At 38.6% G+C, this 22,353-nt stretch overlaps 3 protein-coding genes across 3 annotated transcripts; 1 reads left to right on the forward strand and 2 right to left on the reverse strand.

Annotated features, from left to right (window-relative positions):
• The first annotated feature begins 11,266 nt into the window (after positions 1 to 11,266).
• On the forward strand, positions 11,267 to 12,191 carry LOC108053596 (V-type proton ATPase subunit e). The gene has a single exon (XM_017136298.2). The coding sequence runs from the start codon at positions 11,621 to 11,623 to the stop codon at positions 12,011 to 12,013; it is 393 nt and encodes a 130-aa protein (XP_016991787.2). The 5' UTR covers positions 11,267 to 11,620; the 3' UTR covers positions 12,014 to 12,191.
• A 322-nt stretch (positions 12,192 to 12,513) lies between these two features.
• Positions 12,514 to 14,587, reverse strand: LOC108053598 (cytospin-A). Its single transcript, XM_017136300.2, has 2 exons — positions 14,269 to 14,587; positions 12,514 to 14,218 (listed from the first exon to the last, which is right to left on the reverse strand). Exons 1-2 carry the CDS (start codon positions 14,501 to 14,503, stop codon positions 12,549 to 12,551), a joined length of 1,905 nt encoding a protein of 634 aa, XP_016991789.2. The 5' UTR covers positions 14,504 to 14,587; the 3' UTR covers positions 12,514 to 12,548.
• Positions 14,588 to 17,991: 3,404 nt separating this feature from the next.
• Positions 17,992 to 22,058, reverse strand: LOC108043731 (adenosylhomocysteinase-like 2). The gene is made up of 8 exons (XM_017122542.2): positions 21,692 to 22,058; positions 21,515 to 21,575; positions 20,102 to 20,171; positions 19,174 to 19,840; positions 18,621 to 18,939; positions 18,316 to 18,559; positions 18,137 to 18,257; positions 17,992 to 18,075 (listed from the first exon to the last, which is right to left on the reverse strand). Exons 2-8 carry the CDS (start codon positions 21,563 to 21,565, stop codon positions 18,069 to 18,071), a joined length of 1,479 nt encoding a protein of 492 aa, XP_016978031.2. The 5' UTR covers positions 21,566 to 21,575; positions 21,692 to 22,058; the 3' UTR covers positions 17,992 to 18,068.
• Between the last annotated feature and the right edge of the window lie 295 nt (positions 22,059 to 22,353).

Genomic DNA, 22,353 nt, shown 5'->3' on the forward strand with positions numbered 1-22,353 from the left:
ATCATAATATATTTTTAATATTGTCCAATCTCGGCTGCTTATAAGTATTTTGAGAGTCCAAATACAAACATCTGAATACAAATACCGAAAGAAAACTAAATGGGGACAAAGAACTGATTTTATTAAAAATCGGTTGATAAAGCTTGCTAATGACGAATTAACCAATCAAAAGCATTATTAGATACATTTTAGTAACACTTTTAGTCACACTTTATTTAAAGCAACGCAGTAAAAATTTCTGTATTCTTAACCTAAAGTTCAATGAAAATTAAGATTAATATTTCAGTGTTAGAATCTTTTGCTTAAGACTTGACGCTACACTACTTATCATTCTACTTGGCATCGTTAACACCAATACATGACTAGAAAAAACTATCACGGAATTGTTCAGGTCTCTAATAGAAATACAGCTACATTACTTAAGTGCGCCATGTAAGTTAAATAATATATATTCTTTAAAAGAGATAAAAATAACTAAGAGAATTATAAATAATATACCGCAATTTAATATTTAAATATCTGTTTTTTTTTTAAGTTTTTTTATTAAAGACAAAACTGTAGTAAGCCCTTTTGCCAGTTTTAACAAACACTTAATTAGTATATTTACTATCTAACCAGATTATATGTTTTTAAAAACTAACCATTTCTGAAATCGACTATATATTTATGTTTTGTGCAATAAACATCGAAAGCATCGACGCTTTAAAGACTAGGATATTGATAAAAGTCAAAATGTGGTGCAGACTACAAGCCGAAAATTTTTTTCTTGAAATTTTGGGGTTTTCATTATATACAGTCAAACTTCCATAGATGGAGGTTCAATCTGCCATTATAAAAAGAAATCGGGTTACTAAGGCTTTAGAATAAAAAAAAATAGTTTTTAAGTTTTAAATGTATTTTGTTAATCTTTTTTTCAATTTGCATTGTTCATTTAGGAAGCTTAAAAACATCAACGAGGTCTTGATAACATTAAGTAGACTGTGGTTTGTTTTCCATTGGCGGACTCCCAAGTATTCGTACCAAATATTAATAAAAGATCTTACTATTCAAATAAATGGCTAGCTGCGAAGAAAAAATCTGTTAGTTATTCTTCTCAACGTAAACAAATCTGTATCTTATCATTTTTTGAAATGCGAACAAAATGTATACCTGGAGAAATTCGACTGTCTCGAGTTAAATGGAAGATAGAGTTATGAAAGTTTGACTTTTACTAAATTGTTTAAAAAATTTGACGCCTAACGACAATGAAAGGAAGTGGAATTTTAGAGAACTAGCTTTAAATCTTTCTAATTTAAAATTAGCAAACTAGCATGTAAACATGTTAATAACGAATCGGCTGGTGATGTCGATCAAAAATATATGTACATATATACAGTAATATTTTTAAAGAGTATTTTTATTTAGCATAATTAATGCAGTGCACACTGACTCCCTGTTTTCAGTGAGTACTGTATTTTATTTGTTCTGACATGATTCCTCTACTGCGTTTAAAACATTAGTCGGGCATAATAAAGAGTTAAGGAACTTTCTTTTGTAATGGTTAAAATGGGTAGTTATCAACGCGAACTCAACAAATCCATTAACCCCAAATTCGGTAGCTTTTGTGTGTGTATATGTGCATGGCTGCAAATCGTGGCGGCCATCATGGATTCTGGCTCCGCCCCCTTGTCATACAGACTCTTTTTCGCTCTCTTATATTTTCTGTGCGTATCATACGAATGCTTCGCACATATTTCGCTAGGTGGCGTTATAGTGATGAAGAAATAACAAAGTTCACCATGAGGTGAACTTTCACTCTTTCATCAATAATGGGTTTGTGACTTCACTAAAAGCGCACTTTGTAGCATACATCATTTAATAGTGTTGAGTAAAGAAAATTAATAGTAGTGGCAGCCCCAACGAGGGTGGCAACGCTAATTATCGAGGCAGGCAGCACTGGCTTTCAGCCATTTCTTAAGAAATCGGAGCAACTTGGAAGAAATAAGCAACTTTTGGTTAATGGTAAATGTATGAAGAAATTTCGAAAACAGAGTACTGTTTCAATATACAGTGTTGTTATTTGTGGAAAGTGCCGCAAAGCGCATAATATAATTGATAATAAATATATATAAAACACAGTCAGTCAAAACCATATTTTCTATTTAGTTTCTAAAAAAATAGCAGCCATACAATATCGAAAAACTGAATCCATAAAACAAGAATTTTGCATTCACTTTTTCGAGGCGCTTAGGTATTCTTAGCGAAAAAAGAACTGGTAATACTGCTCTACTCGTAGCCTGTGTGAACACTGCTTGCAAGCAGTGAGAACCTGATTAAAAATAATCTTAAATAAAAAACAGCTGCTTTGAGCCAGTTGAAATGTCTTTTTTTGTTTAACAATACTTTTTTGCTCTATAAATAATGTCATGAACTCTTTTACACAACTAAAAATAAGATAAATTTGATGTACTTAAATAAATAAAACAAATTTATAAACAAATTGGCAGAAGTCGTTTTACAAAACTGTTGTAAAGCAAACCTTTTGGAAAAGCATTTTTAAAAGCCAAAGTAAACAAAACCATTTTTGAAACCAAAACAAAACGGTCAAAGTTAAAATGCTGTTGTACTTTTGATCTAAGAGTGATTAAACGATTTTATTAAGTTCTGCAAATATACTAAAAAGTCGGGCTTGAGTTCGTGCTTAAGTTTGCATCAAACTTTGTTGATGCTGTTCTTCAGCGAAGACTTTTATTATTTGGCGGAATAGAACCGATACCCTTTACTATCTTAAGCTGAAATATTTGCGGTTTAGGTAATAGTACATAATAGTATATAATACAGATTTGCCCTTTTTGGGACATTTATCAATGAAGATATCGGACAGCTGGTATAAAAGTAACTGCTAGAATAAGTGTGTTGACTAATACATTTTTCTTATAACTGATAAGGGATATAGACTTCGGCTTACCAAAGCTAGCTACCCTTCTTGTTGAGAAATAATTTCATAATTTCATTCTTACAAATCAACGATGTGATTGTAATTGTTATATATAATTGACTAAATAAATTTATAAAAAAATACCTCCCTTAAAACCCTTACTTTCTATTTAATTTCTTTGAAACAAATAACAGTCCTCCAATATCGAAAAGTATGTATCGTTCAGCTATCGTATAAATCACATTATAAATTTGCACACATCTGGCAGCGCCGTGGTATTGGCACGCCATTAATTTCTCGACAAGCCCCGCCCACAGTAACAGCGAGACGATAAGGAACGTATCTGTATCCGCACAATTTCAAACAATGTGTGCGGCCATTAGAGACACAGATACGCACCCACACAGGAACACAATGCCAGCGATAAGGTGGTGGAATCGCTGGCAATGGTTGACAGATAAAGAATAGCAATTCCCGGGCTGAGGGGTGGAAAGTGGGGGCGGTGAGCGTGGCTCCATTTTGCGGAATTGGATTAAGCGGCGGCGGTCCTTAAGTGCCACCATTCCATTTCCCGTTATGTGTGCCTGTGCTTTAATGGCCGTACGTGATCTTGTGGAGCAGCAAGCCGTGGGAATTTCCCAGATGCCATAAACGGCGAATGGCGACCGGAAATCTGTTTCACCCGCACCCTGCCCCTCAACGAATTGTTGCTGTTGCTGTGCCGAAGGATTACTGTGAATAGCATCACGCACTGCCAGATAGTGGGTTCGAATCAAAAAGGACATAAAGCACGGCTGCGATAACATTGTCGTTTTTAATGGGGCCTTGACAGCATTGAAATGCGTGGGAAGGCACTCGGAACAGCATTCTCTTTTTCCCTTTAATGCTAATTAAATACATGAAAAATTATTGTTGCATTTGGAAAGGAAATGAAATCCATCTTAGAATTTCAGTTTTACCAGTTTCAAATAAACAAACTGAAAAATATAAATAGGCATATTAATTCAACACATCAAACTAAATCTTCCAATACTTTTTAGAATTCAATGCTTTGTTTAATAAAAACCTCTGCAATTTATTAAAACTTTTTTCGGCAACTTTCTTATTCTTGGCATAATTATTCAAAAAATAAAGCATGTAATGCCGATTTTGTTTAATGAGAGAACGGTGATTTCTGAAACTAATGTTCAAAACATTCGAAAAAAGAAAGTGTTTTCTGAAAAATTTAAAAGATTTTTCAAAGTACATTAGGTAAATGTTCTCTTCTTTGTACATCAAAGTCAGTATATTGAAATGTGCTGGCCTTTTTGAACACAGAACTATTGTACGGTCAAATCATCCATTTTTTGTATCTATGCTCATAATTTGTCTCATATCTGACTAGTGGCTTTAGCCGCATTCTTGAAAACTAGATTAGTAAAAAGGTAGAAAATGTATGATTTTTTAAAATTAATTAAGCTTTTAGGAAAACGTTTTTTAATTTATAAGTTGTTGGTGGTAGCTTCTGAATTTCTACCATTCACAACGATGTGTTCTTTAGAAACAATTTCGGGTGCGCTGGGTTTATCCGCAAGGTATTGCTTTTATACATATTTTAATCAAGAATCCTTTACGGAAGTTTCGGAAAAATACTACTTGTTAATAAAATACTATTATCAAATATTCAAAAAATATAGTTCTTCTGGTCCTTTCTAAAATACCTACTAACTTTGGAATTAACTAAAAACAAGAAAGGAAGCAAACTTCGGCAAGCCGAAGTTTATATTCCCTTGCAGTTGTGACAAATCTACTACATTTACTAAAAACAATGAAGCTATGTCGATTTTGGGCTCAGAGAACAACAAAAAAATAAATAAAAACAACAAAGTTATAATTTTTTTGAATTCTTCTTTCCGATTGTTTCAATGGGAGCTATGTATATGATATAGTTGCCCGATCCGTCTCGTTCTGACTTATATACTACCTGCAATAGAAAGACAACTTATGGGAAAGCAGATAGCTTTAAAACTGAGGGACTAGTTTGCGTAGAAACGGACGGACGGACATGGCTAGATCGTCTCTCCTGGCGATGCTGATCAAGAATATATATATATACATATACTTTGTAGGGTCGGAAATGTCTCCTTCATTGCGTTGCAAACTTTTGACTGAAATTATAATACCCTCTGCAAGGGTATAAATATAGTACCAATTAATAAATATAGTACTGCACTCACGTTATTTATAAATCAAAGTAAAGTCGTTGTTGATTAAAACTAAACTTACAACTAAAAAAATATTAAAATCAATATAAATCATTTAATAATAATAACCAACACGGAGAAATAAATTTAGTTTAAAAGAAAAATTGTTTGCAATAAAAATATCGATTTAAAAATGAAATAACTTTCTATTTCTTTTGCATAAAAGTGTTTTTTAAAACTGATATGCTTAAAAATAGTTTTGTCGTTGATAATTTAATAATTGGCGTTATAAAACTGTTTTTTCAATTAACTTTTATGGAATGGTTAAAAAATAAAGCTTAAAAGTTTTGACTTGTATTTCATTGTACGAAAGCATGGCAATGGAAAGCAAGTTATGGTTGTCTTAACGCCCGTCGTTTAAAAATGTATACTCAACATTTAACTAGTTGAAACAATAATTTTCAAACAATGTATGTACTTATCATGTCGTAACCTGTGGTAATTTTATTACCAGCTAAGTGTTTTGGAAATCAAATTGTTAAATATTCAAATTTAATAATTCAAACTCACCAAAAAAGAATGATCTGAATTTAAAGGTACTGTATAATGTAATGCCACTTATTAATTTAGCCAATCTTAAATATGTATTCCAATATTTGGTAAATGTGATTTGTTTTTACAGCAGTTCAAACGTGGATTAATATAGTTGTCCCTCCATTGTAAATCGTTAAAATAGGTATCAGCATACTGCCTACGAGCCAACAAACATTTCGAAATTACCTAATGTTGTGTTTTGACGAATTGTTTCAAGACAAGCACCGTTTAATATAAGTTTGACAATCCACAAACTTTATAATAAAGTCACCATACTCACCCAAAATTGCCTCGCACTTAAGCTCAATATATTATCATTTAAATGGTTGTAGGATTGTTAAAACCAGCACTGAATACAATCTTCGGAAAAGTCACTTGCCGTCGGCTCTGATCGCAATGGTGGCAATTCAAAAGCGCGATTAATGGAATAATTGTCGATTAGGTGCAATAATTGATAATGGCGAGATATTTGCCACCGGTCTGCCTAATGTGGCTCCGATTTGATGATGGCTATAATTTAAAGCACATAGTCATTGGCTGGCGCGGAATGTTTATGAAAATTGCACATTAATCTTTGTTTGTGGCCCAATAGTCTGTCAATTACAGTGTTATAGTTCCCGTTGCCGTTGTAAACGCCGTTGTTATTGTTGTTGGTTTATTATTTTAACACTTTCGAGAAAGAGCCCGCTTTGGTTTTGGAGTCGCAGCAATGCGAGGTGCGGAGCGTCATCGACTGAACGACTGGACTGAATGGTGTGCGAGTTCTCCGCTGTCTGTGAATCGCTGTTAGTTTCCAGGAACCGCAATCGCATGGCCCACTCCACTCCACTCCACTCACACTCACAATCACTCCGATATACTCGGATATGGGTGTATGTACGACGCCGACGCCAAGAGTCACCCAGAGCGATGCCAATAAGGCTGTGGCACAGCCTTAGGAAAATCGGCAACAACGGCGACCGTGACGAACGCGGGACGGGGTCCAAGGAAAACTTCGGCTTCGGCTCTGGGCATCATAAATAGTAGATAAACAAATAAATAAGGTGGCGTGGGGAACTGCCTAGATATATGACGGGCATATATCTTTCGAACCGCACCCGCACCCTCATCCTCAAAGGCACACGCACCCCCACCACATTCGATATTCCTCTTCGATTTCGGGTCTTGGTCGTGTGGGGGTTGCAGCTCCGTTCCGTTCCAGATACATAAATTCGCCGGCGACAGGAATCAACCACCGACCGTGGACGCAAACGCCCCCGCCACTGCCCCTGCCCCATATATCCGTATCCGTATCTATATCTATATATGTATCTGTATCTGCGCAGTGCGAACCGCAGAACGAAACAGTACCAGTCACTTGCCACAGATACAGATACGAAGCTCACGCAATGAACCGCTCCGTGCCACGTCGAAAATCAATCACCATCGACATCGACATCGACGGATGCATTTTATCGTGCGCAGACTCCGTTTTATGAAGACCGTCTCTTCGGGGTGGACGTTCATATGTCGCATGTGCTTATTTACTTTCCCAGCACTTAGGGGTTTAATATAGGGAGCATTAATCTGCAAATGTTGTCCAGATGAAAGGACGACCTGCCGAATTAAGTTTGACCCTCAATGAAATCGAAAGTCCTTAATCTGGACTGGAATAATTGCAAATATCTTTGAGATTTCGCAGAGCCAACCCAATAAGGACTATTTACGTTCCAGATGCTCCTAAAAAACCCAATTAACTAATTGCTAAGCATTTGTATATTACCAAAACCACGTTTATAAATTTCGTTTCTGACAATTAGCTTTTTATTCTATAGTTATTACAAACATTCTGTACCATTAAAATAATATACTAAGGAAGGTAAAGTTAATATCAAGCATATTATATTTTTAATTAATTTGTATTTCAAATTGTTATAACTTGATTGAGATTTACTTACAACTTTCTAACTCACTATATCGAATTAAGAGCTGTAAAATTTATATAATCAAAACGATGTTGTGATGGTTTGAGGCCACAAAACACTCAGATTTTTATGAAATTTTAAGATAGCTTAGATAAATTGGGGTTATTCAAATAATTGAGAATGTTTTAAGTTGATAACATATGGGCATAGCAATTGGGATTGAAACAGACGAATTACTTATCCAAAATTAATTAATAATAATAATAATAATAATAAGCTAATTAAATTATCCAGCATAAATTTTCAATAACCTGAGCTACTCATGTGAATATGAAAATCTAAGTTATTCGGAAATGGAAAGTAAGTCCCGTAATAAAATCCACCTCCTGTCTACGAAATGTCCAGATTGTGTGGCCTTTTGGGCGACCTAACTGGGCATGGATGTGTGCTAATTTGAAAGCCAACAAAGGCAGGGGTCTAGAACGCTCACAACGGGCACCTTTCCATACCGTTCTTCGGCTGTGACCAAAGGGAGGGGTTGAGAGGGGAGTGAGGGAGAAGCGGTACCGGACACAGCGCCATCGACACGGTCCAAAGAGCCGAAGCGACGCCTTGCCAGGTGTTTACCCGCGAAATGTGTTGCAAGCTTTGTGTCTCGTGGACAGCGGACACTTCCTTAACCGGTGCTAAGACAAATCGCTAAGTGACTGGGCAAACAACGCGTGCTGGAGTCGTACGACTAGTCCAAATTGTTTAACTTACCTCCCTCAACACTTCCATGCGAGATTCAAATAGGGCCAAGAACAAAAGGTATTCTAACATCTTTAAATTCTGCTAACATTTCTCAATTTGTCTAATAATAATATTTCAGACGTTTTCAGATGGTCACGTGTTTGGTCATGTATTTTGTAACTTCGTTTTTCCCCGTTTCTGTTTATTTTGATGGTCGCGTATTTGAACAGTACCATTCCAAATATATTTTTTATAAACTGCCAACCGGAAAAGTATGCTTGGTCTTTTAAAAACATTATAATAAGCAATTGAGATCTGTACATAATGATTAGCAATTAAAAACTTTAACTTTATTCTTTTATTTAATTCCTTTATTAGCTTAGTCAAGATTGGTCAATAAATAAACTCATAAGCTTAGATATAACAAGAAAGGAAAGCTAACTTCGGGCGGAGCCGAAGTTGATATACCCTTGCAGAATACTCTGTAAATTATATTCTCCAAAATTATTCATATGATGCATTCTTAATACTCATAAAAAATCCCAACTTCCTAACTTTAAAAACACCAAAGTTATGACATTTCCAATCGTTCAGTTATATGGCAGCTATAGGATATAATCGGCCGATCCTTATGAAATTTGGTAGGTCGGATTGGCTGGCCAAATATAACACCCATAGAAAATGCCGACTTCCTAACTTTACAAACACCAAAGTTATGGCATTTCCGATCAATCAGTTATATGGCAGCTATAGGATATAGTCGGCCGATCCTTATGAAATTCGGCATGTCGGATTGATTAGCCAAATATAAAACCCATAGAAAATCCCAACATTCTAACTTTACAAACACCAAAGTTATGGCATTTCCGATCAATCAGTTATATGGAAGCTATAGGATATAGTCGGCCGATCCTTATGAAATTCGGCATGTCGGATTGATTAGCCAAATACAAAACCCATAGAAAATCCCAACTTCCTAACTTTACAAACACCAAAGTTATGGCATTTCCGATCGTTCAGTTATATGGCAGCTATAGGATATAGTCGGCCGATCCCGGCCGTTCCGACTTATATACTGCGTGCAAAGGAAAGAAGGGTGTGTGCAAAGTTTCAATTCGATATCTTTAAAACTGAGAGACTAGTTCGCGTAGAAACAGACAGACGGACAGACAGACGGACAGACAGACGGACAGACAGACGGACAGACGGACAGACGGACAGACGGACATGGCTATATCAACTCAGGAGGTGATCCTGATCAAGAATATATATACTTTATAGGGTCGGAGATGTCTCCTTCACTGCGTTGCACACTTTTGACCAAAATTATAATACCCTCTGCAAGGGTATAAAAATACCGACTGAGTTTACTCATCCTGCTGAAATATTTTTATACCCGTTACTCGTAGAGTAAAAGGGTATATTGTATTCGTGCAAAAGTATGTAACAGCTAGAAGGATATATATATATATATATATATATATATTTCTTGATCAGGATCACTAGCCGAGTCGATCTAGCCATGTCCGTCTGTCCGTCTGTCCGTCTGTCTGTCCGTCTGTCTGTCCGTCTGTCTGTCTGTCTGTCCGTATGAACGCTGAGATCTCGGAAACTATAAAAGCTAGAAGATTGGCATTTTGCATGCAGATTAGGAGTTCCTAGGAGTTCCTACGCAGCGCAAGTTTGTTGCAAAAAGGTGCCACGCCCCCTTTAACAAAATTTAAATATTTCGGAAAAGTAAAAATGCAGTTTTATTGTGTTTATCAATACCTATCGAAATGTAGAAGAAATTTTTCAAATCGGACCATTCGTTAAAAAGTTATGCGTGATCAAAGTTTCTATCTCCATCTCCCTCGCACTCATTTTACCTGAGTAACGGGTATCTGATAGTCGGGGCACCCGACTATAGCGTTCTCTCTTGTTAAAGCTCAATTCTGTAGAAATAATTGCTTCGTTTCCTTGACAATTTTTTTGTGTACTTAATTTCGCAAAGTTACTCAACTTACATTATTATTATTACAATGATTTGTATTATTTATCCTTATTTCCAATTCAATAAGTGTGTTGTTGGTAAGTATAAATATAAAACGCGAAAGAAAAATTTTAAATCAGGTTGTCGTTTTTTTAGTTTTTTAGTTCTTGGTCTAATTCGTTTTTATGTTCTTTTCAATTACACAAGTATTATTGTAATGTAAATTTTTGAACTTCGCTAATAATTAAAGTGAACAGTACAAATAATTACAAAGTTTTTCAATTCTAATGAACTGATTCCAATTTAAATATTGATTTAATATTATAATATGTGTAAAGTGCATCGAGATTTTTAGTATTGTAGAGGAAACTTTTACCCAAGTGTCTTTCTTAAGGTTACTTGGACCGCAAGAAGATCTCTAGAGATGTTGCACAAATGCCAGCCTGGACAAATCAGTCACGCATTGGTTTTGCACCCACACTCCTTGCTAGACGACTTCGAGTCAAATATTTTGACGGTTTGTCAAAGAAGTGACAAGACAAACCCGCACCGGAACCGATAACGCGGTGCCCCAGAATTTGGACGCGTTGTTTTGACTTCGGATTCGGACTCAACTCAGTTTCTTCTTAAGTGCCGACCGTGTTAAAGGGGAAATCACACATTCAGCCCGATTTGCATTTGCTTGCGACTCCGGGCTCGGTGATTTACGATCTCGAATCGATCTGGCACCGAAAACACGGCCACATTCGGGCCAAAACATCTTGGCAGTTTTCAGTTTTCAGTTTCTGTCGGAGGTCGAGGTGCGAAGTTGTCTCCCGAGGCAGCTACTGTTTGACCCTCTCTATGAGGACGGGGTCCCCGCATCGAAACGGAATTAAAGATGGCCATTGCCGCGATATAACCGCTGGCCTGGCACCGGACGTCTTGATACTTATGGCGAGAAAATGGAAAATTCGATGTCGCCATTAACATTTATTGCTACTTTGGGAAAACTCGATTACACCACCACCGCGCGCACTGCAATGCCATTGCACAGCCGCCATTTTATGAGTCGCGCCTGGGCACTTATGGCATCATCAGGACCTCGAGGGGATGATCCGGGGGCGGATTGGGTTGGACACAAGGATGGCAGGATGGCAGGATGGCTGAAGAGCTGGAGAGCTGGCAGTCCTCGTAAAACGGATTTTGCGCTTAGTCAGGATGCGTGCAGCAGTTTTATGGACGGCCCCGGCACTCGGAAAACGTATACAGTTTTCCATTTACAACCTTCGCGCTCCAATGCGCCTGCAGCCTCCGCTGGCCGCCATAAAATGCCGAAATGTTCGCAGTTATAAAAGTTTATGAGTGCAGGCACCCAAATGGGTATTGCCCAAGCTCTGGGATCCAGGACACAGGGTGGAAACTTGTCAGAACTTGGCACTCGGCCAGCTGGGAAAGTACGGAAATGGATAAGCATGTGGCATTCATGGCCGTCACCGTGTTCTGGCTGCTCTTCGCCGTCCTTGGATTCCTGGTGTCCTACCGCTTCGAGGAGCGTGGCATAATCCGGTGCTGCGTGATCCTCACGGCCGTCTGCTGCTACCTGGCCTGGCTGGTCACCTTCCTGATGCAGCTGAACCCGCTGGTCGGACCGCGGGGCAACCAGCGGGTGATCATGGGCATGATGACCTACTGGCCCAACTCCTTTATCCACGATCAGAAGGACCCTTGATCCCGCTGGAGCTTGTATATTTTTAGTCTGGGAAAAATGTTAGTTTTCGTGGAGTCAATATGGATGTGAAATGCAAAAAACAAGTTCGACGTATTGTTTGTAAATAATTTAAATGAAATATCCTTCTTTTGGATCGCCTTTAAATCTAATAAAGTGATAATCCTGATCTGCTCCAGTACTGTCAATGCAGTTATTCTGATAACAAATCAAAATTTATCAAAACTGTTTCCATAAGGCTTGGCTTGTTACCTTCATAATTTACAATATATTTTACCACAGACCAGCGTTATATAAAATATAAATATATGTTTGACAAGAGTAAGTGAACAAATAATAATAAATATGTCTCACTATTATTGTTATATATTTAAACATATACAAAATGATAAATAAAATATTATATGCTGAAATATAGCTTAAATTTGTAAAAAAAACATGTGAAGTCAAAATAAAAAACAATTGAAATTTGTACTTTCTTCAATTTTTTACCAAAGTTTATTAAAATATATTGTACCAAAAATAAAAAATATTTGTCTTAATCCGGTGATTGCAGGCAGCATTGCAGCTCCTCCACGAAATCGACGATCTTCTGGAAGTTTGGATGCTTTCTCAGGCACTCGGCAATGAATTCGACGGAGCTGCCAACTCCCAGGGATTGGGCAATATTCACGCCATAAGTCAAGGTCTCTTTGGGGGACTTCTTCTGGATGTAAGCTTGTTCAATCAGCTCGGGGCGATGGGAATGGATGATGGCGCACAGGGCTCGGCCGCTGGTCCACGAATCGCTGAACTCGTACATGGGAAGGCCGTAGGGTTGGACCATCCGTTTGCACCAGCGGAGCAGCTTGAGACGTCGGTCGCCGAATGTTTTCCCCAGATGCTTCGGTGTCGAGTTGGTTTTTGATACGTTAGATGCAACTGAAGCGACGGACGGGCGGCCATTCACTGGGATTGAAGCCACTGATCGAGACGGATCGCCAAAGGTTTTCCCCAGGTACTTGGGCACCGAAGTGGGTCTGAATAAGTTGGATGCCAAAGTACTTGACTCTAAGGTGCGCTTATTGACCGACACATGAGGGTTCTCCTTTGACAAATCACGTACCAAACACGGTGTCGACTCAGTGCCGGACTTGTATATCTTGTCCCACAAAAACTCCGATAGCTGCGGGTACTTCACCGGCTGCTTTAAGAAGCTGGGACCTTCATTTTTAAAACTGCACACACTCCTTTGCTGAGTGGGACCTGAGAAAGCCACTTTGGTTTCCGGTGCTGGCTGGTTCCTTAGAGAGGTTCGTTTCCACCTTTCTCTAACTATAATTAGATTACTCTGGAGGGATTTCAAAAGTTGACTCCACTTCACGCTGCATTCCGGGAATTTAAGCCGGTTGTAATAGAAAAATGCCCTTAAGAGCTTGTCGATAACGTTCAGAGTCTGTTTCCTTAAATGCCGCATTTTACTAACTTCTGAATTTGTGAAGAAATTGCTGTCTCCTTTTATCCCAAGCAGCAGCTTCCTCTTCTCGAAGCAAAGTTCGTCCATTACCTTTTTGATATCAGACATAGTGGTCTTGTTGTTCACAAAAGTAACTTTGGACTCCCCTAGCTGGTGCTTTAGATTTTTCAGAGTTCCTTGCTCCGATTGATTTTGTCTTGATGACATATTCACGCAATTTCGACCTTGGCTGAACATTCTGCATTTTCTTTGCTCAACTTGCAGATTTTCCTTCGGTTCCCTCTGCTCAATCCATCGGTTTTGGTAACCCATTAGTTCTTCATTCTGTTCGCTGATGACCTTTAGCTTGAGCTTAGATTTCGATAGACTTTTCTTGAGTTTCCTGACGCGATCCTGCTCCTCGGCGAGCCTTAATTCCGCGGCATGCTGTTCCTTACGCGCCTGGAGGACAAATGTTCGCTCCTTCGATAGCATCAGCTTGTGGCCTATCAGTTCCAGTTCCCGCCTTATTTCCGCATTAATCAACTTCCGGCGCAAGTCATTCAACTCGTCCAAGGGACTCGCTTCCGTGCTTTCCTTGTCCGTGTTTATATGCCCTAAAGTCTTGATTGGGGCTTCTCCGAGAACAGTCTCCAGCTCGAAAATAACCGTTTCAACGTTCACCTGAAAGATGATGTGGTCCGCCTTGTTTATCTTCCCTGCCGACTCACCCAATGGCAGCACCAAATACAGACGCTTTATTTGCTGGTAGCCTGAGAATAAATACAAATATAGGCCTCTGTCATTCCTCACAACCACTTACATCGTGACAAGATTTCCGCGTTAGTGGCCCTGACCTGATCGCTGAACTCGTCGCCTTCCACGATCTTCTCCCTCATGGCCCTGATCAACAGAAGTATCTTTCCCAAGCAGCTCCTCATTTGGATGGCTCCCTGGCTGCTCCAATCCCCTGTTTCTTCCTTCAAAAGCATCCCATCCTTCAAATCGGACAGTATGGCTTTTATCTGGCTTATACGTTCCTTCATTACGGAACCCATAGCCACTGATAATTGAATGAAAGGAAGTGTGATACGTAAAAAAAAACCACTAAGAATTTAAAAAGAAAATGATTCCAGAAAATATCTAATACAAATTTTAAATTAGAAAGTCTAATATATTTACAATGTTGGCAGATCGAAAATATAAAGCGATGCCACTCAGAAAAAAACATTTATGAAGTTGCAATTGTTTTGTTACATTTTTCTGGTTTCTATATGCCAATACTTGAAATGTTTTGTTTTGAAATTAAGCCCCAATGACTTGTATAAATCCAGAAGGTTTTGGATCAATACGAGCGTTTCATAATTAATTATTATTAGAACCAAAAACGGAAAACAACTAAAAAAATAACATTTTTAATTATAAAAAATACTGATCAAATTACATAAACCAAATAAGACATCCAATCCATACCTATTAAAATGATCAGTTGGCACCTAAAAAACAAATTGTAAAGGTCAATATTGATAGTTTTTGCACTGCGCGAATAGGTCGCTTAGAACAGTTCGGCAGATATATGACACTTGCACTTTTAAATTAACCAAGAACGTGTACTTTTGTTTCTTAAAAGTAGTGTTTTAGCAGTTGTTATTCTTTTAAACATTTTCCACTCGGAGGAATTTTTAGCAACACTTTGTTCCTTTTTTATAAACCAAGATAAACGAAACATGTGAGGCCTAAATAATTATACTTTCAAATTTTCTATTTGTATTAGTAATAATTTTAACATAAAATATTTTATTTCTTATTATAAGTACTTGTAAACCTTCGAGAAAACATTTTTTGGTCTCTAAGCCACTTAGTATAATATGTTCTGGCATTGGACATTCGTCAACGGAAATTCAACAGAAACTATATAACATTTTTAGAGGAATTTACAACCATTAAACAATAAAATCGTTTACGGAATTCCCAAAATGGTATAAAAAAAATATTTTTTAACCCGAAATTGCATATAATGGTATTTAGTTTCGGGCCGGATGGTTATTTTATGGATATCACATTGTTCACACCGTGAGAATGGGATCCCGACCTTCAAGTGGCATGTCACAACTACGATGCTCTGATAACAAAGTGAGAATCTACATTTCTAACTCCATGCTTAATCTATCTATTAAAAATTCAAATATTTTATATCTATTCCCAGAACTGGTTAAGCAATACACTCAATAAATACTCGTTTTAAGATTATCCCCCTCGTCCCGCCTCAGCAAGGAATTAAAATTTTTGTTTAAAAAGGCAGCGTACCAAATACAACAATTTTAAAATTAATATTTAAACTAACAAAATTATTTCTCATACAAAAGTTATTACATGTCCTTCCTAAAACGGACCCAATGAGTCTTAGATATTGTTGCTTCAACGGCTTTATAAAAGTTTTTCTTTTCCCTTGATATTGCACTTGATAAACGATATATTTTATAAATCTAGCTCACATCACGAAGTACTTGTTAAGTTAAAATTTGTTATATCCATTCGACCAAACTAAGTGAAAACACAAGTACACGGCCTGAATTTTCAATAAGAGACTGATTAGTAATAATTACAGATGTAATGTCCGCACACATATCATGATATTTTCGATAATTGACCAAGCAACATATTTATTGATTATTAATTACACTATTGTACATTTTTTTTCTTTGTTTGTTTGTTTGCATGTGGGCTAAATGATGATGCAGTTCACCTGAATGCTACTTAAGAGCAGGATGCTGCTTTGTTGGTCACTAAAGTGCCCCAGTTAGCCATTACAAAATTTCCCCAGGGGTGTTTGCGTTGGGGGAAACAGCACTGCTTGCAGTCATTATGGCAACTGCAGCAGTACTCGTAGCTCCCCCCAGAATTATAGGCAGTATAGTTCCAATTGTCCGTCGAGCATAGCTTCCACGTCCTCGATCGCGGGCAGCAAGTCGATTGGGTAAGATAAGGATTTAAAGAAATTATCTATATAATAACTAATTATAGTTAATTCGGTGAAAAATCGGTTATTTTTAAAAAAAATTTATTGGCGATACGGATAGTCTCAGCTCAATTTTGTTTTTTGCAAGTGATTGGGCAACATTTAAACAATATGTGTGATTTTTTCTTCCAAAAATATTAACAATTGACTGAGATACAGGCAATCTCCGGCGGCGCCTCAAAGAAAATATGTTTTGCGGTGTACACGATAACCGGTCACAGAATCATATGAAATGAAAAAATCTAATTGCATTAGTTAAAGAAAAAGATTCCTCAGGTAACGCTGTCGAGTTTTTTTTTTCGATTTTTTAAAGCACTTGAAAGTCAAAAAAACCGATTTTCGCCTAAAACGTCGAGATATTTGATGTTCTAAAAATAATAAATTAAAAAAAACTCGACAGCATTACCTAAGGAATTTAGTTGAGAACAACTGTGCAAAAATTCAAAACGATCCGTCCGATAGATTTAGCAGGATCGTGTACACCGACTTTGAAAAGGGTAACTTTTCAGGAGAACGTTTTAAAGTTTTGGACACCCATACAAATCGAGCTAACTTACCTACGTTCAACTGCCCATAAGTTCGGAAGCTTTACTCGGATCGATCTAAAACTTTAACATAATATTCTCAAGATGAAGTTAAAGAATGCATGCAGTATAAGGATATTTCGTGCCAATTAGACTTTCAATCCGATCTAGACAGCTTTTAAAACTAGGTCGGAATAATTAAAAATTGTACTTTGCATTATGTCCACATCAGCCTAATTTACCAACATCAGTTTTTTGTTTTGATGGGTAACGACTTGTTATTGTCCTTTAGCCATATAAAACCGTTGTGCTAGTGATAATATCAGCAAACTCGGCCGAAACTCTACTTAGTTATTATTCCTATGCTAAAAAATGTTTTCTCATAACTCAATAACACCAGAACTCGACGAAGTGTAGACCCAGCCTAATATACCCGAACGCTGGGAACGAAATCGATTCAGATATATTTAAATCAATGTTTTCAGTTTTCTTAATTTTTCGATGAATTCTTAAAGAGTCGATAAGTATAGCTATTATTAACGAAACGCCACCTAGAATCGTAGCAGGCAGCTTGTGTTTATGAGCGGAATTTATTAAGATTAAAATAGCGCCATCTAGGCTGCTGACTTGCATATTAAATAACGACTGAGGTAAAATGTTGCCTGACAAAAGCTGGTAAACTAGGCCTGTCATTTCACTATGGAATCTATTTTCATCTAATTCACCAGGACGTTGGTATCAATTTGACGCCTGGGCGTGTACGCTTTACACTATGGTACATTTTTCAGGACTTCGAGCGGTGTGGCTTGGTCCGGTTTCTGCTGGTCTTCATCAGCGCCATGAATTTGGACAATTGGCCATGGGACATGGGACATGGTATCCCGAAACTGGCATGCTAATTGTTATGGCTTCACCGAATTTGCGCTGGAGGAGGGCCAAAATGACCGTTTACCAAGGAGACCGCCATACGCTAATATAGCGAGTCTTAAATTAAAACAAATAATTCATTTTCTTTATACTGCTTCTAAATAATATCGGTATTACAAAGATAGAATAACAGGATAACACATTAAATACTGATTAATATCTGTGAATAAAATAAACATGATATAAAAGTGTCACTTTTAGTGGGAAGAAGGCAGTCTAACCTGTAGTAATTGGCTTTAAAAGGCCCGGCCTTGTTTAAGCCCATGAATTTGGACTGTTCGTCCGTCAGCTCCGTGAGATGAGCATCGAAGGTCGCCAAATGCAAGCTGGCCACGTACTCGTCTGGAATTTTACGCTAAATTACATAAGGAATTCTTTTCGAGAAAATCCGATTTCCTACCCATTTTCTTTGGCAGCAAATATACATCCGATTTATATCTTCCTGGCGCCGAGAAGAGCTCAATCAGGGCCAGGGCCTGAGTGGATGAGGCGACGGATACGACGAACGAGGAAATTGTGGAGCAGGAGAGATTCACCAGCCTTCCCTCGGCCAGCAGAATGATCATCCTGCCGTCTGGCCACCTAATGTGGTCAACTTGGGAACGGACTCGCTCCCACGTAAGCTCCGGGGTATGCAATCCATTCTGAAATGGATTGACAACATTACAATGTGTATAGGAAATTGAGGTAAAACTAAACACCCACCACATCAATCTCCGAGCAGGAATGACCCATATTGCAGAGGATGCAGCCGTTCTTCATCCGATTCATGTGATCCCGGGTGATAACATTTTTGTTTCCCGTTGCCGTGACCACCACATCCACGTTCCGGATGACTTCGTTTAGCCGCACCACTCGGAACCCGTCCATGGAAGCTTGTAGAGCGCATATTGGATCCACCTCCGTGATGTACACAACGCAGCCTTGCCCCTTCAGCGACTGGGCACAGCCCTTTCCCACATCCCCGTAGCCACATATCACCACCTGTTTTCCACCAAACATAATGTCCGTAGTACGCTTTAGACTATCAGGAAAACAAAAGAATTCAATTTTATATACTATGTTTAAAAAGCAATATTTAAGTCAGTATATAATATAATCAAAATTTTACACACTAATTAAATCTGACCAAGAAATTGACTTCCTTTTATTCAAATTTAAAATATTTTACTTTAATTCAGTTTCTTTGAAAGCCTATTTAATCTCTCTCTAATAAAGACATCCCTTTCTAAAGATGGTAATGAATATTTGAGCTTACCTGTCGAGGATGGAGTCGCGACACGTGTAGAAGGTGTCAAACTTGTTCTTGGTGACCGAGTCGTTGACGTTGATGGCCGGAACAGTGAGCTTGCCCCCCTTGGAAAGCATGTACAACCGATGCACCCCGGTCACGCTCTCCTCCACAATGCCCCGGATGGCCTTGAAGTAGTCCGGGTACTTCTTCAGCATCAGGTGAGTGGCATCGCCGCCGTCGTCCAGGATCAGGTTTGGCTGCCAGCCCTCCGAGTAGATGGCCCTGTCCAGGCACCACCAGAACTCCTCCTCCGTCTCGCCGCGCCACGCGAAGATGGGGATTCCCGCCTCCGCCAGAGCGGCGGCCACAGCGTTCTGGGTGGAGTAGATATTACAGGCCGCCCAGCGGACGGTGGCGCCCAGTTGGACCAGTGTCTCGATCAGCACCGCCGACTGGGCGTTCACGTGGGTGCATCCCACTATGTGGGCCCCCTTCAGGGGCTTCTCCTCCTTGGCCCTCTTCCGCAGCGTCATGATGCCCGGCATCTCCGACTCCGCGATCTCGATCTCCCGCCGTCCAAAGGCGCTCTTGGAAATGCTTTTCACGCAAAAGTCGGTCCCGCCGGCGGAGTTGCGCTGCTGGTTGTCCTTCGGCGAGATCTCATCCTCGTCGGAACTTCCTGTGAAACAGGCTATCAGGGAGATTCGGATGATTAATTAAAAACATATACATAAATATGCATATAAAGAAAAGGTAGTAAGAAGGTTAGTTAACTCAAGGTCAAATTTATGTCGCTTGTTTATGCCAACACAAATAGACAATCCAGATTTAGATTCATTTCAAATCGAAATTGACACTTGTCCTCGTATTGGCTGAACTTCTCACAACCCAGTATATAGGTATTAAAAAAAGACAATCTTAATTTATAAGAAATTTATAAAAGTGAACTTACTGGAGCTGAATGAGCAGGTGGAGACATCTGAAAACCGTCTAGCTTCTATACTAGATTTTTTCACAGCAGTCTATTAAAAAGGAGCACATATATGACATTATTAATCTAATGGAATCAAAAGCATTTAATTTATGATAGTATTCCATGTTTACTTTTGTCTATGTTGGCATAAAAATTATAATGTTTAATCAGACTTGTGATAAAAAATGGTAAACAGACTTTAAGTAGATGATGAGCTCATTAAATTAAACCAATGGTACTATGGGAATAAATGATAAGCTCATACTATTTATAAACGCTTTTAAACAACTTTATAAAGATGGAGCAATACCTAATAATTACATTTATTCTCAGGTGTTTTTATGAATATTTTAGAATCATCTTTAAGTGTTAATAAATTCAAATACAGTGACCGATATCTAATTGATTACACTCCTTTAACTAACTAGACATTTATAATATGCCGTATAATCAAAGTAATGGCACCGATTCACAAGTTCATGATTTTATTGCACTTTTCAATTAACAAATCGCTATATTATTATAAGGCATTCGAAATCGCACACATGTGTGGTATAGGGATTGATCAATTTTTGATGGGAAACTTATTTGTGGGCGCGAATTTGCGTCGTTTCCAGTGAAATCTAGATTTAAGTGCAAAGAAAAGCTGAAGCTGAAGGGAATACATTCGAAACTGGTCGCTAATTGGCGTCGTTTAGCATACCGGCGATAATTCGTCGCGCCAATTGAATCGGGGAGATATGAAATCGCGAATATAGATCCAGAATCCGGACCTCGGTCGGTTGCTTCCCGGAGTGTATGTAAACAGTCGAATTAATGAAGTCCACCATTGAATACCTTGCGCATTGTGTCTATTGTTGTTTACGTTTTGCTAGCCATGTGGAATAAACATGCACTGCTATCTACAACATTATATTTTTCTACGATCTTAATAAGCCGATATTTACTGCTTATTTATGCCCAGCAGATCAATCCTTTGATTAGAAGTTTGAAGTCTGCAAAGCTAATAAATGTAAGATTTATTAGATCGATTTATTATGGCCATGTGGTGTGCTTTTTGTTCTATCAGAGGCTTTTGTTTAATTAAAAGATAGTTTACAAAGTGAGGTAATTTCGCTACTAAATTAGCTTGACCCCTATTACAGTGATCCAATTAAAGCTGTTCTACTGGATTTGTAGAGCGATCACTTTCACGAAGGGTATGAGAGACTTCGAGGTGAATGGCTCGCCTTAATTTATTGTTCAGAGAGCGCCTTTGGGGGCTTTGTTTGTTTGTTGAGTTGTCACGTGCTGTTTTCTTATTAATCGCCAAGTTCAGCGATTGAAACAAGTTGTGTGAATCCTTAAGTGGCTAATAAATATTCAGTGTGATATTGCCATTGTTATATTTACCTTATCAGCCAGACTCAGGTCGGCAAACGTCGTCTCTGGCATTTGGGACATTTTGGAGGCACTGAGAGCCGATAAAAAAAGAAAACAAAAAGTAAACCAACAATTCGAATAAAAACAAACAGACGCAGTCATTGCCAGAAATTATTCATAAAAGAGCGAACGACCTTCGGGGCTTACATTTAGACGGATTCGAAACAGGTTATATGCTCGGCTTTGTAGCGCTTTATTCCGACTTCTTACGTTCTATGCACCCCAGAGACCGGCTCTAATCAGCCAGTGCAGGTGTTGGATATCACCTAGACTTCCAGTTTATGTCCTATGTTTTTGGCGGAGGCACAACGTCAGTTCTGGTGGAGATCTCCGGTCAGACTAGATCGGCCCGCGTTTCGAACTCAAACGAGATCGCCGATCGATCGATTCCGAATTCAATTCCGATTCCGATTCCGATTCCGTTCGCTTCACTTGTCAAGATTCTTCTCCTGCTCTCGGGGCCGTATGACTTTGTATCTGGGGCGATCTCCGGCCGCAGACGTCCGCTCGCGACTGGGGCAAACGACGAACTGGCTCACTGCCCCGGGTTATTAGGGAGCAGCACGATCGTATAGAAATAAAGAAATACGGCAAGTAAAAAACGAGAACGAAAACAAAAACCGAAAACACAACAAGACCACGGAGCGAGGTATCAGCACCGGTTCAAATAAAAGATCGCCACATTTATGAGAATCTTATCATGGCGCGGGCTCTTATCGCCCTGTCCCCCGTTGAGCTCCCCACCCTCTACCTCCACGCTCATCCCCTTGGGTACTTATCGTGATCCAACTTCACCCCATGCAGTATTC

Source organism: Drosophila rhopaloa, unplaced genomic scaffold (genome assembly GCF_018152115.1).
Source record: "Drosophila rhopaloa isolate 14029-0021.01 unplaced genomic scaffold, ASM1815211v1 contig_155, whole genome shotgun sequence".
NCBI classification, from domain to species: domain Eukaryota; kingdom Metazoa; phylum Arthropoda; class Insecta; order Diptera; family Drosophilidae; genus Drosophila; species Drosophila rhopaloa.

Coding starts and splice junctions, on each gene's coding strand:
- LOC108053598 (XM_017136300.2), bottom strand. CDS start 14,503: ATGGGTTCCGTAATGAAGGAACGTATAAGCCAGATAAAAGCCATACTG. Junction 14,219..14,268: donor CGCGGAAATCTTGTCACGAT/GTAAGTGGTTGT, acceptor ATTTATTCTCAG/GCTACCAGCAAATAAAGCGT.
- LOC108043731 (XM_017122542.2), bottom strand. CDS start 21,565: ATGTCCCAAATGCCAGAGACGACGTTTGCCGACCTGAGTCTGGCTGAT. Junction 20,172..21,514: donor ACCTGAGTCTGGCTGATAAG/GTAAATATAACA, acceptor CCTTTTTAATAG/ACTGCTGTGAAAAAATCTAG. Junction 18,258..18,315: donor TTTGCTGCCAAAGAAAATGG/GTAGGAAATCGG, acceptor GTAAAATTCCAG/ACGAGTACGTGGCCAGCTTG.
- LOC108053596 (XM_017136298.2), top strand. CDS start 11,621: ATGTTCGCAGTTATAAAAGTTTATGAGTGCAGGCACCCAAATGGGTAT.